Source organism: Ursus americanus, chromosome 21, assembly GCF_024610735.1.
Source record: "Ursus americanus isolate L20-20 chromosome 21, mUrsAme1.1.p, whole genome shotgun sequence".
Classification (NCBI taxonomy): domain Eukaryota; kingdom Metazoa; phylum Chordata; class Mammalia; order Carnivora; family Ursidae; genus Ursus; species Ursus americanus.
Window position 1 is genome coordinate 55,536,065 of NC_142147.1, and position 13,560 is coordinate 55,549,624.

Sequence of the window (13,560 nt, forward strand, 5' to 3'; positions counted from 1 at the left end):
AGATGAGTTCAGTGAGGTTCTTAGAGAAAATTAGTTTGAATCGAGGAGCAGTTCACCCATCTCCATTGTTTTCAGGGTCAGCTGATGCAGATGTGATTTTTCCTTTGGTAGCGTCATATTTCCCTGATTCCTCCTGTTTCTTGTAGCTTTATTTTGGTGTCTTCACATCAGAAGAAGTGACCACCTCTTCCAGTGTTAATGGAATATTAAAGCAAAGGACTGTTGTAGTCAGAGAGTTCTATGAAGCTTATATTAGCTGTTATCGTACATGGAAAGCAGACTGTACATAAACTTAAAAGAGTGAATATTTAAAACAAATGCAATAATTGAAGGCAAACTTTGGTGTCACCTGGTATGCCAAATGCTGTATATGGAATTATCACATGAAGCTCACACCGCCCACGGGAGTGAGCAGAGCAGGACCGTCAGCCACGGGTGTGAGAACACGCTCACTGGGGACAGTGCAATGCACATTCTGTGGATCTGCTCTGCTCTTTGTAACGAGACTGTTTTGCAAATCATGATTTCTGTTAGTGTTTCCAGACAAGAGCCCCTGAGTGAAGACCCCAGTTTCCTTCGAAGGAACATGGACAAAAATATGGAAGCAAAAGTGTAAGACTTACGACCTTGGTTTAGGTTTATGAGACGTGAAGAAAAGGGGAAGATCAAAGTGCATCACACGAGAAGCTGGACACTGTCAGATTTGAAACCGCAGACATACGGACAGATAGCAGGATGGCGGACTAAGATTTCTGGCCGTCATGGCCCCAGGTGATCGATGTGGACAACCACAACCAGAGATGGCCGTGCCCCGTCTCCGAAGCGGCCCCAGGTCTGCACCGACCATCTCCATCCTGCTTCAGATTGTGGGGAATGCCAGGTCCTGACTCAATCGAGCCAGTTTTTATTTCCTAATCACACACCCGGTGACACTGAAGTGTCTGCTCAGACCCAGCTTCTCACCTGGCAGGTGGCTCGTTGATCGGACTCAGGTGAGGCTCCGCGGGGAGATGGCGATCCCGGTTTGAGGAACCTCAGGGCCGTCACTGGGAGACAGATGCTGCGTCAGATCCAGGGTGACTTTGGATGATGCTCAGGGTCTAGTCGACTCCGGCCGCTCCGTCCCGCCTCAGGCCCACCTCACTAACATGTCTGCAGAGTAGACTAGTTTACAGAAACGTGCTCTTTACCAGGAACAATCGTGGACCCTGAGCGGACAGTCGAGCGTCCGTGCGAACACCACCAGTGCTGCAGACGTCGGTTTTATCCCGAAATAACCCCACACCTTGACCCTGTGCTTTACCACCCGAGGGATGCCATGGGATTGTGTCCCTTCCTTTATTTGTAGGCTTAAGTATCACCTCGCCTCCTTCGATAACACGTGCTTCTTTTTTGCCCTTGTGTATATAATGGAATAACCCTACACACAAAGTGCTTGAAATGTCCCTTGATTTTTTCACGTTAGTTCCAAGTGATTTCTATGACTGCTTAGTGTTTTAATCGGTCCTTTTTTGGCCATAAGAGATTCCATTCCGTACACATCACACGAGCAGTCATCAGTTGTAATTTTATTTGTATGGCTCTGTCTATACGGAGAGAACCCCGTGTCTATATTCTCCTGCAGCTGTCACCGTGCATATGCACACGGTTTCTTCGAGGGTGTGGACTCATGGGCCATACCTGTGTCCCTTCTCTCACCAGGTGGTTCGGATCTACTCCCCGGATTGTCTGCAGGAAGTTACTCTCTGACCAGTAACGAGCTGGGATTCTAAGTGCACAGTATTTTCTCCAACAATCCATTCTGCCCTTGTGTTCTCTTGTCTCTCCTGTGGATGCAGTGGGATTTGGGCGTCACGATTTCCCTGAAACTGTGGCATGACACTGGGTGGAAAATACCAGGACCTTTTAAACTAGAATGAGCCACACGTGCCCGTCGGGGTCAGCAGTGAGGTGAGCCCACAGCTCGGTCACACTCATGTGTGAAAGACGTTGTATCCATGACTCCCACTTGGACACACGGAGCGTTCACACGGGTCCCTGACGTTGGCCATGATGGGGGTGTTTACACCAAACAAATGGGCAAATGCCACGAATCACAACTCTTTAAAAAAAAAAACAAACATGTATTTCTTGGAGCCCGTGTAGCAGCTCAGCAGCAGGCTTCACTTCAGACACCCCTGAGCTCAAACTGGTGGTATTTCTGGAAAACTCTACCAGGTGTCATCGCATGAGCAGAGAAGCGCTCTGTGAGTGCAGAGAGAGTTTAGGGAAAGGTTTTGGATTCATCTGTTCCACAACGGACCTGATTTTCACCCATTTATTTACTTGTGAAAACAGATTCTGTGTTTTGGGCTGAAAGGCTGGAGGTCAGTAGGGCACATCAAGGAAGGGAGGAATGGAAAGCAAAGGAAAATATATCCCACGAAAGTCCCTGTTGCTGTAGGAAGGTAGGAACCCAACCCTGCTGGGTGGGACGAACCCTCAAGTCACAGGGACGAGGAAAGACGGGGGTCAGTCAGGGATATCCAACAATGGCGGGAGGGAAAGCATCATAGCTCACGGGGGACGAGTCCTGGGCAGGGAGAAGCCCAGACATATCGTGGCACCTGTTTCCCCCTCGGTGTTCTCGGCAGACAGATCAGCTAGCATGAGCCGCAGGCGTTCTTCCAGAGCCCCCTGGGCACATGAGATCCATGTCCAGAGCTCTGCCACAGGGAACGGCGGGTTCGCTCCCCCTTGGGTTTAGCTGCTGGCTGCCTCCGGGGTCCTTGTCTGGCTGTGCCGAGCCTCCAGTAGCAGAATCCCGAGGACCACCAGGATGAAGGCAGCCACGCCCATGCGGATGACATTCTCCACCGTGTAATCTCTGGGATCAGAGGCTGAGAAGGAGGACAGAGGGGTTGCAGAGGTCAGTGTGGACCCAAATCAGCCCGGATCCTGGGTGTCCACCCAGAGCACTGCCTCCGCCTGTCAGGACAGCCCGTCCACGCCAGCCCCATCTCTGAGACTTTCTCCTACTTACCACTGCCGGGGGCTGACTTGTTTTGGGGTGGGCTCACGGTGTCAGCTGTTCCTGCGGGGAAAATGGAAGCAGAAGGTGAGGAGCTAGAGACCCCCGTCCAGCCTGTCTTCTGCTCCGTGTTCTAGATCCCTCGACCTGTCACTATGTAGTTTTCGTACAGTTCCTGAACTAGCCCTTCTCTGCGCTACAGGGATCTCCTCGGCTCTCCTCACTGCATTCCTTCAGCCGCCTTGTTTTCCTTGATTTCAGACTTTGCTACCAGGTCACACTGGATAGATTCTGGCTGTGCCCCAGGAGGTCAGGGTGGCAGAGAAAAATGGCCTCCCGACACAGACATCATCATGTCCTCGTATGTTCTCTGTTCCGTCTGGGACACGAGACCCAATGTGCTCATGTCCCTGCAGATCAGAATTCCCAACTGTTCCGTAGCTCAGGACCCAGCAGCATCCGTGGACGAGGGGCTGGTGTCAGGGTCTGCTGACTGTCAGAGCTCAGAGTGGCCAACGTCTGGGGCAGGTCCCCTTCGCTCCGTGTCAGCCAGCTCCCTTCCTTCTGGGTCTGCATTCTCATCAGGACCTAGAATATTTATCCTTGGATATGTTCATTAATCATTCTTCATTTAATTACAAATACCGACAGTGATAGATAGATGATGATAGATCGATAACCACACATCTACATACTAACATGTATGTCCCAAAGGTGATGTTCAGTCACTGGGTCCTATGAACACTGTTAGTCCTTGCTTGCTGTGTGGACCTAGGCGGGAAGACCAGTTACAGACTCGTGAAAGTCTACGGGAGGAAGATTACGGGCATGAGGACGAATGGCTGTAGACAGACTCATAGGGTATATGTATGGACATATATAGCCATGTTTATTTCTATAATTGCCAATATCATGTAAATACGTACATATGTAATCAGGTGTATATGTGGGGATATCTACATCTTACTGTATAGAGAGAGAGAGAGGCAGAGAGAGGCGCGGTCTGTCTGTTCCTCACAGGAGTGCAGTCGAGTCTGTGGCGTGTGGGGCAGGCTGGGGGCAGGAGGGTCTGGACTCAGGCTTAAGGGAACTGGAGGCAGGTCAGGAGGGGGAGTCTCCATCATCATCTCACTGTTTGGGACAAACCCTAGAAATCTGGTGAGGTTTCAAGTAAGGATAATTAATCGTTTTATTTGCACTAAAAAGACAGCCACTGTCCCCACTATATCACAGCCAGACCTGAGGAAGTCCATACGTGCGGATTTCAAACCCCCAGGACCAGTGAAAGTCAGTGGGACTCTAATATGGGGTGAGCACGCGAACTAGGACGTCACGGACACTGCTTCCCTAGTTTTCATATGAAAAGCAGGAGTGAAATAAAAGAAAAAAGGAAGAACAAAATATGGACCAGTCCTCATTATAAAGACTCATACAAACAGTCTAAGTAATATTAGCTTCTACAATGTAGAAAATGCCAGTGCACAGTGAACATTATGCAGTTGGGTGAACCCCCAAATGTGTGAAACCAGGGAGCCTTTGTAGAGAACCTCATGCGGTTAAAAATCAAAGAGAAAAGTTAGTTGTTCAGAAGATGTACATCTTTCAGGAAAAGATCACGCTTCCAATAAAACCCTAATGAAGCAGGAAAATGGGCTGAAATGCGTAGGTCAACAGCGCATTCGATATAAAAAGTGGTTTTCATGAGCTTGCTTTAAAATGAAGTTTGGGTGTAAATCAAGCTGTTGCCCTGACGTGAGGCCTCAGGACATCCTCCTCCGTCCTTCGGAGTGAGAATCGCCGCAGTGCATGGGAGCCGCAAGAAGGGAGATTTCCGTGTGTCCAGGCGACGGTGACGTGCGCAGCGCGGAGCCCCGCGGAAAGGGAGAGCGCGGCGGGTCCCAGCCCGTGAGCGCCCCCAGCCGGCGCTGCCTTAGGCGCCTCAACCAGCGTTCAGACTGACGGAGCCGCGGTAAGGCCGCTGAGCGGTTGTTAAAACAGGCTGCGAACTGACGCCACTTGTACGAATAAAGTTCAAGGGCCTTGAAGGTCGTGTGAGCGATGAATCCCTGCACTTTACGCGGCACGTACGTAACTAAACGAGACGCGTTGAGAATGTGCTGACATGCGACAGCGGCCAAGGCTGTTCCCCTCCAGGCAGGTGAGCATCTCATCTAAGCGACGCCCCAGGGGAGAGGACCTGCTTCTGAGTGTGGCATCCCTGTCGCCTGCGGGCCCTTCTCAGCCTGTCTGCAGGAGCAGGCACAGGGACCTTGGACAAGCGTCTGCCGCAGTGCAGAGCGGTCATCACTGTGCTCGGACCCGCGGTGAGGCATCCCTGGGACTCCCGCGAGCCGGGCTGGGCCTCGCCGGTCTCAGGTGGGCACCGAGGGCCGTGGAGGCCACTAGGTGAGCACAGGGGGCGGCGGAGCGGTGCCCACAGGCAGAGTCTTCTCTCCAGGAGACTGTCCCGTGGGGCCGACACCCCGGATCAGACTGTGATTCGGAGGCGGCAGGAGGTGAGCGGGAGGCCTCTGTCTGCTCACCATCGTCCTCTCCCACCCACCCCTCCTGCAGCCCCTACCCCTTCCCTCTGCTGAGACTGCAGGAATGGGACCCCGGGGGAGACTGTGGATCCTTCCAACCTCTCCTGGGCTGGATCCTTCTCCTTGGAGCCCCCGTGACCCCCCATTTATTACTGTGTCTGGCTTTCCTGAGACGTGCGTCCAGAGCTGGCAGAGCCCTGAAGAGTCAGGGTCGGGGGCCTCTCACCTGAGACCCGCAGCTCCAGGGGGTCACTGGGCTGTGACAGCAGGTGGGGGAAGGTGCTGGAGGAGCCGTAGCACCTGTAGGTCCCCCCGTGGGCTGAGGTCACAGGATGCACGGAGAACTCAGCCTGGTGCTGCCCAGCTAGGGACTTTGATCTAAGACGCAGCGGGGAACCGGCTGCCCCCTCCTTGGACAGATGGAAGGTGTCCACATGGCTCAGTGACTGACACCGCAGGGTCACATTCTCTCCTGAGGTCACCGAGGGTCCCGGCTGCACGGAGAGGGAGGGTGTGTAGGGGAGCTGTCCTAGAGAGAGGAAGGGCAGGTGAGGGGCTGTGCGGCCCTTGTTCTGAACTGAGTCTGTCTGTCCTCGGAGTCTGTCCCCATCCCCTTCCCCATCCCCTGTCTCTCTCTGTCTCCTCCCTCCCTGGGACCCCACACCCCTGGTCCCACCACCACCACCTGGGCTCCCCTGGCTGAATCGTGGGCCCTCCTCACCTGCGACCAGGATATCCAGGGGGTCACTGGGGGCCGACCACTCGGAGGAGAGGCTGTGTCCACCATAGCACGTGTACCAGCCCCCGTGGGAGGGTCTCACAGGGCCCAGGGCGAAGTCTGCCCCAGAGAGCCCAGCCTGGGGCTGCCGGCCAAGGCGCCAGGGAGGGTCACGTGCCCCGTCCTTGGACAGAACGAATCTGTCGTAGCGGACATCAGAGCGACACTGGAGGGTCAGGTTTTGTCCAGAGGTCACGACAGGGCCCTTCTGGGTCAGGAGGGAGGGCTTCCTCGACACACCTGGGAGAAGATCAGCCATGGATCTCAGGGGCTGATTCTCCCCAAACCTGCCTTCTCCCATCCTGACCCCCGCGTCTCACTGTCCCTCACCCTCTGTGTCTGTGACCTCTGATCCCCCATGGTCCCCTCACCCCACCCTCTCATCTGGGGCTCCCCTGGGAGCAGAGCCCTCGTAATCTGTCTGGTGCCTCAAAACACGGATGGGGCAACAGTCAGACTCCCTCACCTGAGACCAGCAGCTCCAGGGGGTCACTGGGGTAGGACCACACCTGGGGGGCATTGTTGTAATAACCGTGGCATCTGAACGTCCACCTGAGGCTGGGAGTCATGGGGCCCACAGGGAACAGAGCCTGAAATTGCTCACTGGGGGCTCGCTGGGAGTCCAGGGTCGAGGAGGGCTGGCGTTCTCCTTCCTTCATCAGGACAAACCTGTCGAATCCTAACCATGAGGCACACTGGAGGGTCACGTTCCCTCCTGAGGCCACGACAGGGCTGGGCAGGGCTGAGAGGCTGGGTTTGCTATGGAATCCTAGGAGAGGAGGAAGGGGCGGTGTTAAATGGGGCTCAGATCCCCCCACATGATCCCAGGGCTCAGCTGTGAGAGGGAGACACCCTGAGACCAGACCCTTTTCCTGAAGACGGAGCCTGGGGCTGGGACCCTGAGTGGGCTTGCACCTGTCATCACCAGCTCCAGAGGGTCACTGGGCTCCGACCAGTTAGTGGGACTGAGATAGTCACAGTGATATCGTCCTGCATAATCCTCTGTCATGTGTATGAAGGAGAAGTTGACCTTGTCCGTGGACTCCAGTGGCTTCTGTGTGTCCCAGGGCCCTGGGTGTCCCCCTTTATGCAGGCGGTACTCCTGGGCCTCCAGGCTCCCCTGACACCAGATGGTCACAGGGGTCCACCATGGGATTGAAGTGCCTGGCTCAGCCCTGATGGTGGGTTTGGGGAGGGTTCCTGGAAGGAAACAGAGGCTGGGTCACAAGACCTTCTCCACCCCCAGGTCCCAGTTCTGCCCAAAGCCCCAGACGTTCCCCCCCCCCCGTCAACCCAGAAGTGCTGATCTCTGTCCCCCACTGCCTGGTGGGTGGCTCCTGTGCCCCATGAGGAGGTGGGACTGGGACCCTGGGGACAAACTCACCTGCATGCACTCGGGTCCTGGGGCCCACACTCAGCCCTGGAAGAGAGTCCCCGTGAGAGCTTTGCCCCGAATCCTGATCAGAACCCCTCTTCCCCCATAAGCCTCCTGAGTCTGGGGCCTCTGACAGACCAGGGCCTGGCTGTGGGGCGGGTCCCACCCAGACTAGGGTGTCCCCTCCCCTCCTCAGATCTCACCGAGATAGAGCAGGGCTGTGAGGGTGGAGGTCATGGCGTCTCCTTCCTCTGGCCCTGATTGTGCAGAGGGAGGGACCTCGGTGCCCACAGGACAGGAAGACAAACAAGGTAGGGCCATGCAGAAGCCGGTTCTCCCTGTCACGGGGTTGTCACGTCAGCTGCCACACAGGAAGGGGAACAGCCCCTCCCCAAGGACCTAGCCTGGCTCTGGTGTCCGTGACGCTGCAGCAAGTGGACCCCGAGGCTTCCTGAGACGCCCTGTCCAGAGGAGGAGACCAGGGTATGTCCTTCCATCCCGGAGCCTCTCCCATGGGGTCTCCTGCATCCTCAGCACATCCCTGGGGTCCTTACCATGGACAGGGTGCCAGGATCCTGGAAATGCTGCAGGGGACGCGGGTTCCTGCTGTGTGGGGAGCTCATGTCAGCACAGACACACGTGTGATGTCTCTGAATGGCTCATGTCAAGGTCACCCTTGCAATGAGCACAGAGAAGAAATACGGGCAAATAGGGAAGGAAACACAGCTCCCCTCTGGCCCTGGAGTGTGGGCTTTCTTTCTATCACAACCTGCATGAACTTCTCTTTTTGCTCTGATATTGTCCGCCTCCCCTCCCCCCTTTCCTGGGAACACGCCAGTGTGTCCTCCTGGCTCCTTGATGCCCCTTGTTCCTGTGACAGAGCTGACCTTCCCATCTGGGGGGATCCTGTGTGCAAGCATTATGGCACGTGTATTTGGGCCAGAGCTCTGATTCTGAAGGAAAGTGGATCGTCATTGACCTATTCCCGGATCGTCCACTGCCCCCATGACCTTGGGCAGTAATGTCCTTGCTCTGAGCCTCAGTTCCCACCTGCTGCATGTGGTCCTGAACTCACCCCCCAGAGTGATTGTGGGGATTTGGTGTCGGGGTCACGGGAGGGATGGGGAGCTGTGAGTTTCCAGAGCAGGTGAGAGGAGCATGGGCCGGGGGTCCTGTTGCGGTGACGGGGTCCTGGGGCCAGACTCTGCCGTCAGGTGGCTGCTCCGTGCACCCACTGGAGACCTTGTCTGCTCGGAATACCAGGACTGCCGCTCACAGTACGTCGGAAATATGCAGCCACAGACACGGGCAAGTAAACGGAAATGGATTTCCAGATGGGGTGGAACTGCAGCAGAGAACAGAGAACTAAGCTGAGTCCCCACTGGTGCCTGGGACCTGGGAGGGCTCGTAGGGAGGATGTTTCCACCGGTGTGGTCACAGAGGGTTCCCCAGGGTCCTCTCCCTGGAGACGGATGCGGGCTCTAAGAGAAGGTCGGGCTGCCTCCTCACGAGAGACAAGAAGGGCTTTGGGACTGGCTCCCTTAGCCCCCAGAAGTAGCTTCCTCTCCCAGGACTGGAGTCATACTCTCACACGAGGGGAAGTGGGTGCCGTTGGGCAGAAAGCACTGCAGGTATGCCCACATCACCGTGCCTGACTCCTAGCACAGCTAGAGGAGGAAATCTGTCTGGAAAATAAGGCGCGTGGCAATTCAGCCTTGCAAAGGGGTCACCCCAAGAAGGCATCCTAACAACAAGAAAAAGTGCTACAAAAGACAACGGTAACCCTCATCAAGAATGCTCTCACCGCGTGCGTGAAGATACAGCGCTAGGAAGACTGAGACTTCTCTTAAATGAAGCCTGTGTTTAAACATCTGCGAGATCATGGAGCAACCTGAATCTTTGAGACAAGGATATGATTTACACTGCAGAAGAAGAGGGAACCGTTAGGAATCAGAAATCCTAATGGCGAAAACTCGAACAGAATGAGCACCTTCAGAGCAGTTATTCCGTCAAGGAAAAGACACAGGTGAAAAGTTAAACAGGAAAGCTGGGACGGGACATTGAGGAAATTTTCCAGGATGTGGAGTAGTGAGACCAGAAAAGGACATTTCAGGTACATCAGAGTAGAATGAGGAGACTTAGGTCACATGCACTGTGTCAGGAAGACCTGATAATACTGTCTGCCAGCGGCCCAAGAGGTAAGTAGGTGAGTGTTTTCCAGAGATGAAGAAAGACCATGACACTTTGGAAGACTACTGGGCGGTCTCTGCCAAACCTAATAAAACAAGGTACTCAAAAAGCAAACAAACAAACCCATATCTTGATACTTCAGAGTAAACTGCAGAAATCCAGGGTAAATTAGATTTCAAGTTTCTACATTGAATCATACATTTAAACATGGTGAATGTTATGCTTTGTGAATTTCACCTCGATGGAACAGTGCGCGGTGAGGGCTGGCCGGGGTCCACAGAAACGTCCCGGAAATACTTCCTGGGGAAAATGCAAATATCGTCCATAAAATGACATGCTCGCCTAGAGGCAAAAACAGGTGTCAGAAGATACTGGAAAATGGCCCCAAGGAATTCATTGTTGGGAGAGAATTGTACACCGATCCAGGTAAGTAGTGAGGGCAAACGTGAAAACACCAGCAGAGACAGATTTCTATATGCTCTGGGGGACCAGGCACCATGTCTGCCCTGGGGGGGCTCCGGTCCCCTGGTTCAAGTACCGTGTCAGATTGTGCCTTCAAGACAGACAGGGAGGGGCTGTGGGTTAGATCTTCAACCACCAGATGCGTTTTCCTTCCAAGCAGTTGGGTCTTGTCCTTTCCTTGGAATGAGAAAATGTGAAGAAATATCTAGATAAAGAGAGACAACTGTATCTGCCAGAGGAAATCTTAGCAACGACTTCCAAACTCTTCTGTATTATCCAGTCCTTTCCAAACTTCATGTAATTTAAAAAGTTCACAAGTGTAATGTCTATTTTGAAAACTTCTTTTTACTAATAGAATGTCATTTTTATTTTTTTATTTTTATTTTTTTTTTAAGATTTTTAATTTATTTATGTGACAGAGAGAGACAGCCAGCGAGAGAGGGAATACAGCGGGGGAGTGGGAGAGGAAGAAGCAGGCTCATAGTGGAGGAGCCCGATGTGGGACTCGATCCCACAACGCCGGGATCACGCCCTGAGCCGAAGGCAGACGCTTAACGACTGCGCTACCCAGGCGCCCCCAGAATGTCATTTTTAAAACTGAAATTCAACTTACCAGCATATAGTACATCGTTCGTTCCAGTTGTAGAGCTCGGTTATTTACCAGTTGCATAGCACACCCAGTGCTCATTTAAAAAATATATTGTTAGGCTAGTTTGTTCTGGTGTTTAGAACAGAATATAAGACACTCCTGAGATATGGTTTTGAAAAAAAGAATGAAAACGAGCTATTTCTAGAGCTGCAAATTCTTAGCTATTTTATTGCCCTCATCTCAATGAAAGGTGAGGTGAAATTTCACTGCATGGTGAAATTCAGTTAGAAAAGCAGATAATCCCTAATGAAAATTAGGTAGTGAGAAGAAACGGCAAAAAAGTTTGCTTTGGAAAGTTACATTTTTGTCCTACTTACACATATGCATAAATGCTTAAGGAAGCTGAATCAAACTATTAGCTGAATCCAAATATTTGAAACATGTGGGTGACAGAGACAGACAGATAGAGCTTTTGAAAAAAAGAAAAAAGTAAGTAGTAAGAGCTCAGCTAATGTGTAATTGTGTCCTCTTCTTACTGGAGGGGAGGGCGGATTTAAAAATTAAAAATAAAAATTAAAAATTCAGAATTGGGGCATCTGGGTGGCTCAGTCAGTTAAGCCACCGACTCAAGATTTCAGCTCAGGTCATGATCTCAGGGTCCTGGGATCCAGCCCTGCTATGGGCTCCATACTCAGTGAGGAGTCGACTTGAGATTCTCTCTCTCCCTCTCCCCCTGCACCACAACCCTGCACTCCGTCTCTCTCAAAAATTGTTCAAAATTATAAATGACAATTCCTAGAATAACCATGCAGGTAGCTACGTAAAATTAGAAACACGATGTATAACTTTCAAACTCGTTAGTGTAATTGTAAAAAACAAATCTTTTTTCAGCTATTTATTTTTTTAATTTAAATTAATTTTTAAAAATTGAAGTATGATTAACACAGTGTTGTATTAGCGTCAGGCGTACAATACAAGGGCTCAACAATTCCATCCATCACTCAGTGTTCATCACAGTAAGTGAGCTCTTCATCCCCTTCGCGGGTGTGCCCTGTGGCAACCACCAATCTCTCTATATTTAAGAGTCTGGGGATTTTTAGTTGTTTGTTTCTCTCTTTTTTATCTTTGTTTGTTTGGAAAACACATAAATCTTCATCAAACAAGAAGTCTGGAAAGTCAAAAGGAAGCTAAGAGAATGTAGGGTATCTTAACACATGTGGGGAAAAGAACATCCCATACACTGTTGGTGAGAATATAAACTGGGGGCACCATGATGGAAAAACGGTATGGAGTTCCATCAAAAAATTAACAGTAGAACTGCTGAATGTTCCATCAGTCTCCTTCTGAGTATGTGTCCAAAAGAAAGGAAACAGGATCTTCAAGAGCCGTCTACCCTCCCAGCTTCAGTGCAGTATTGTTCACAACAGCCGAGATACGGAAACAACCATACCCATCAATGGCCAACAATGGGCGAACGGATAAAGAACGTGTGGTATGTATACGTGTATTATTCAGTCATGAGAAAGAAGGAAGTCCTGCCATTTGCAACAGCAAAGCTGGACCTTGAGGCCATTACACTAAATGAAATAAATTAGACAGAGAAAGACAAATACCTCACAATTTAATTATGTATGGAATCTACAAAAGTCAAACTCGTAGGAGCAGAAACAAAGAAAAGTAGAGAGGTGATGAGCAGGGGCCGGGGTGGGAGAGAGAAGTGGGGAGATGGTGGTCAAAGACTACCACTTCCGGTTATAAGATGGGTACGTTCTGGACATGTAACGCACCGTGTCATGACTACAGTTAATACTACTGTACTAAATCCTAGAAAGTTGCTTAGAGAATAGATCTTTGACGTTCTCCCCCCACACACAAAAAAATGGTAATTATATAATGTGAGGGAGGCGTTAAAGACATGGCAGTAATCACCTTGCGGTATCTACCAGTCCACACCTGTACACCTGAAATTCACACAGGGTTTATAAGGTGTGTTTTCACTCCACTGCGCCTCCCGTCCGTCCCGCCAGACCCGCGTCCTCAAGCTCAAGTGAGTCTGTTGTAGGCCGCGTAATGGTGGATGTTGCTTTTTATCCATTCAGGGACCCCGTGTGTTCTGATAATCCGTTTACATTGGTCACTTCCACCTCACGTGGGATGGAGCAAGCCTCGGTTTTCCCTAGACCCTGAGTATCAACCAAAGTTGTTCTTGCATTGAAAGTGGTTATTGATATGTGCAGACTTGCCATTGCCATTTGATCAGCTGTTTTCTGGCTGTTTTCTAGTTTCTTTGTTTCTTTCTGACTCTCATGATGGGGTAACAGGGTCAGAGACCGGGATGTCATATGCAAGGACTTTCAATGCAGAAATTCTACAGGAAAGCAGAGCCACGTCTTCCTCATGCACTTTCTCCAGTTCCCCGTCATTGGGGACCAGGATGAGGCCAGGCACCCAACTTACAGGATCTGAGCCGAAGTGACCGTATCCTAGCCTCTGTCTCAGAACAGAGGATCGCAGTCTGCTCTTCCCTCAGCTCTCCCGGCCACACTGACTCCGTTTCTGTCGGTGCTGCTAAAACCCCACAGGGTCCCGGGTTGTGCGCCCCATAACCGCTCT

At 51.7% G+C, this 13,560-nt stretch overlaps 1 protein-coding gene across 4 annotated transcripts; it reads right to left on the reverse strand.

Annotated features, from left to right (window-relative positions):
- Positions 1-2,303: 2,303 nt before the first annotated feature.
- Positions 2,304-8,983, reverse strand: LOC123786960 (leukocyte immunoglobulin-like receptor subfamily A member 6). Of its 4 annotated transcripts, XM_087871017.1 has the most exons (9): positions 8,261-8,971; positions 7,910-8,167; positions 7,716-7,751; positions 7,247-7,531; positions 6,798-7,100; positions 6,275-6,571; positions 5,780-6,082; positions 3,023-3,073; positions 2,304-2,879 (listed from the first exon to the last, which is right to left on the reverse strand). In XM_087871017.1, the coding sequence occupies exons 2-9, from the start codon at positions 8,025-8,027 to the stop codon at positions 2,743-2,745; spliced, it is 1,530 nt and encodes a 509-aa protein (XP_087727143.1). In that variant the 5' UTR covers positions 8,028-8,167; positions 8,261-8,971; the 3' UTR covers positions 2,304-2,742. The 4 variants fall into 4 exon arrangements, with proteins under 4 accessions (XP_087727143.1, XP_087727147.1, XP_087727146.1 ...); XM_087871021.1 differs by lacking the exon at positions 7,910-8,167; XM_087871019.1 differs by lacking the exon at positions 2,304-2,879 and having other exon boundaries at positions 3,015-3,073; positions 8,261-8,983.
- Positions 8,984-13,560: the final 4,577 nt, after the last annotated feature.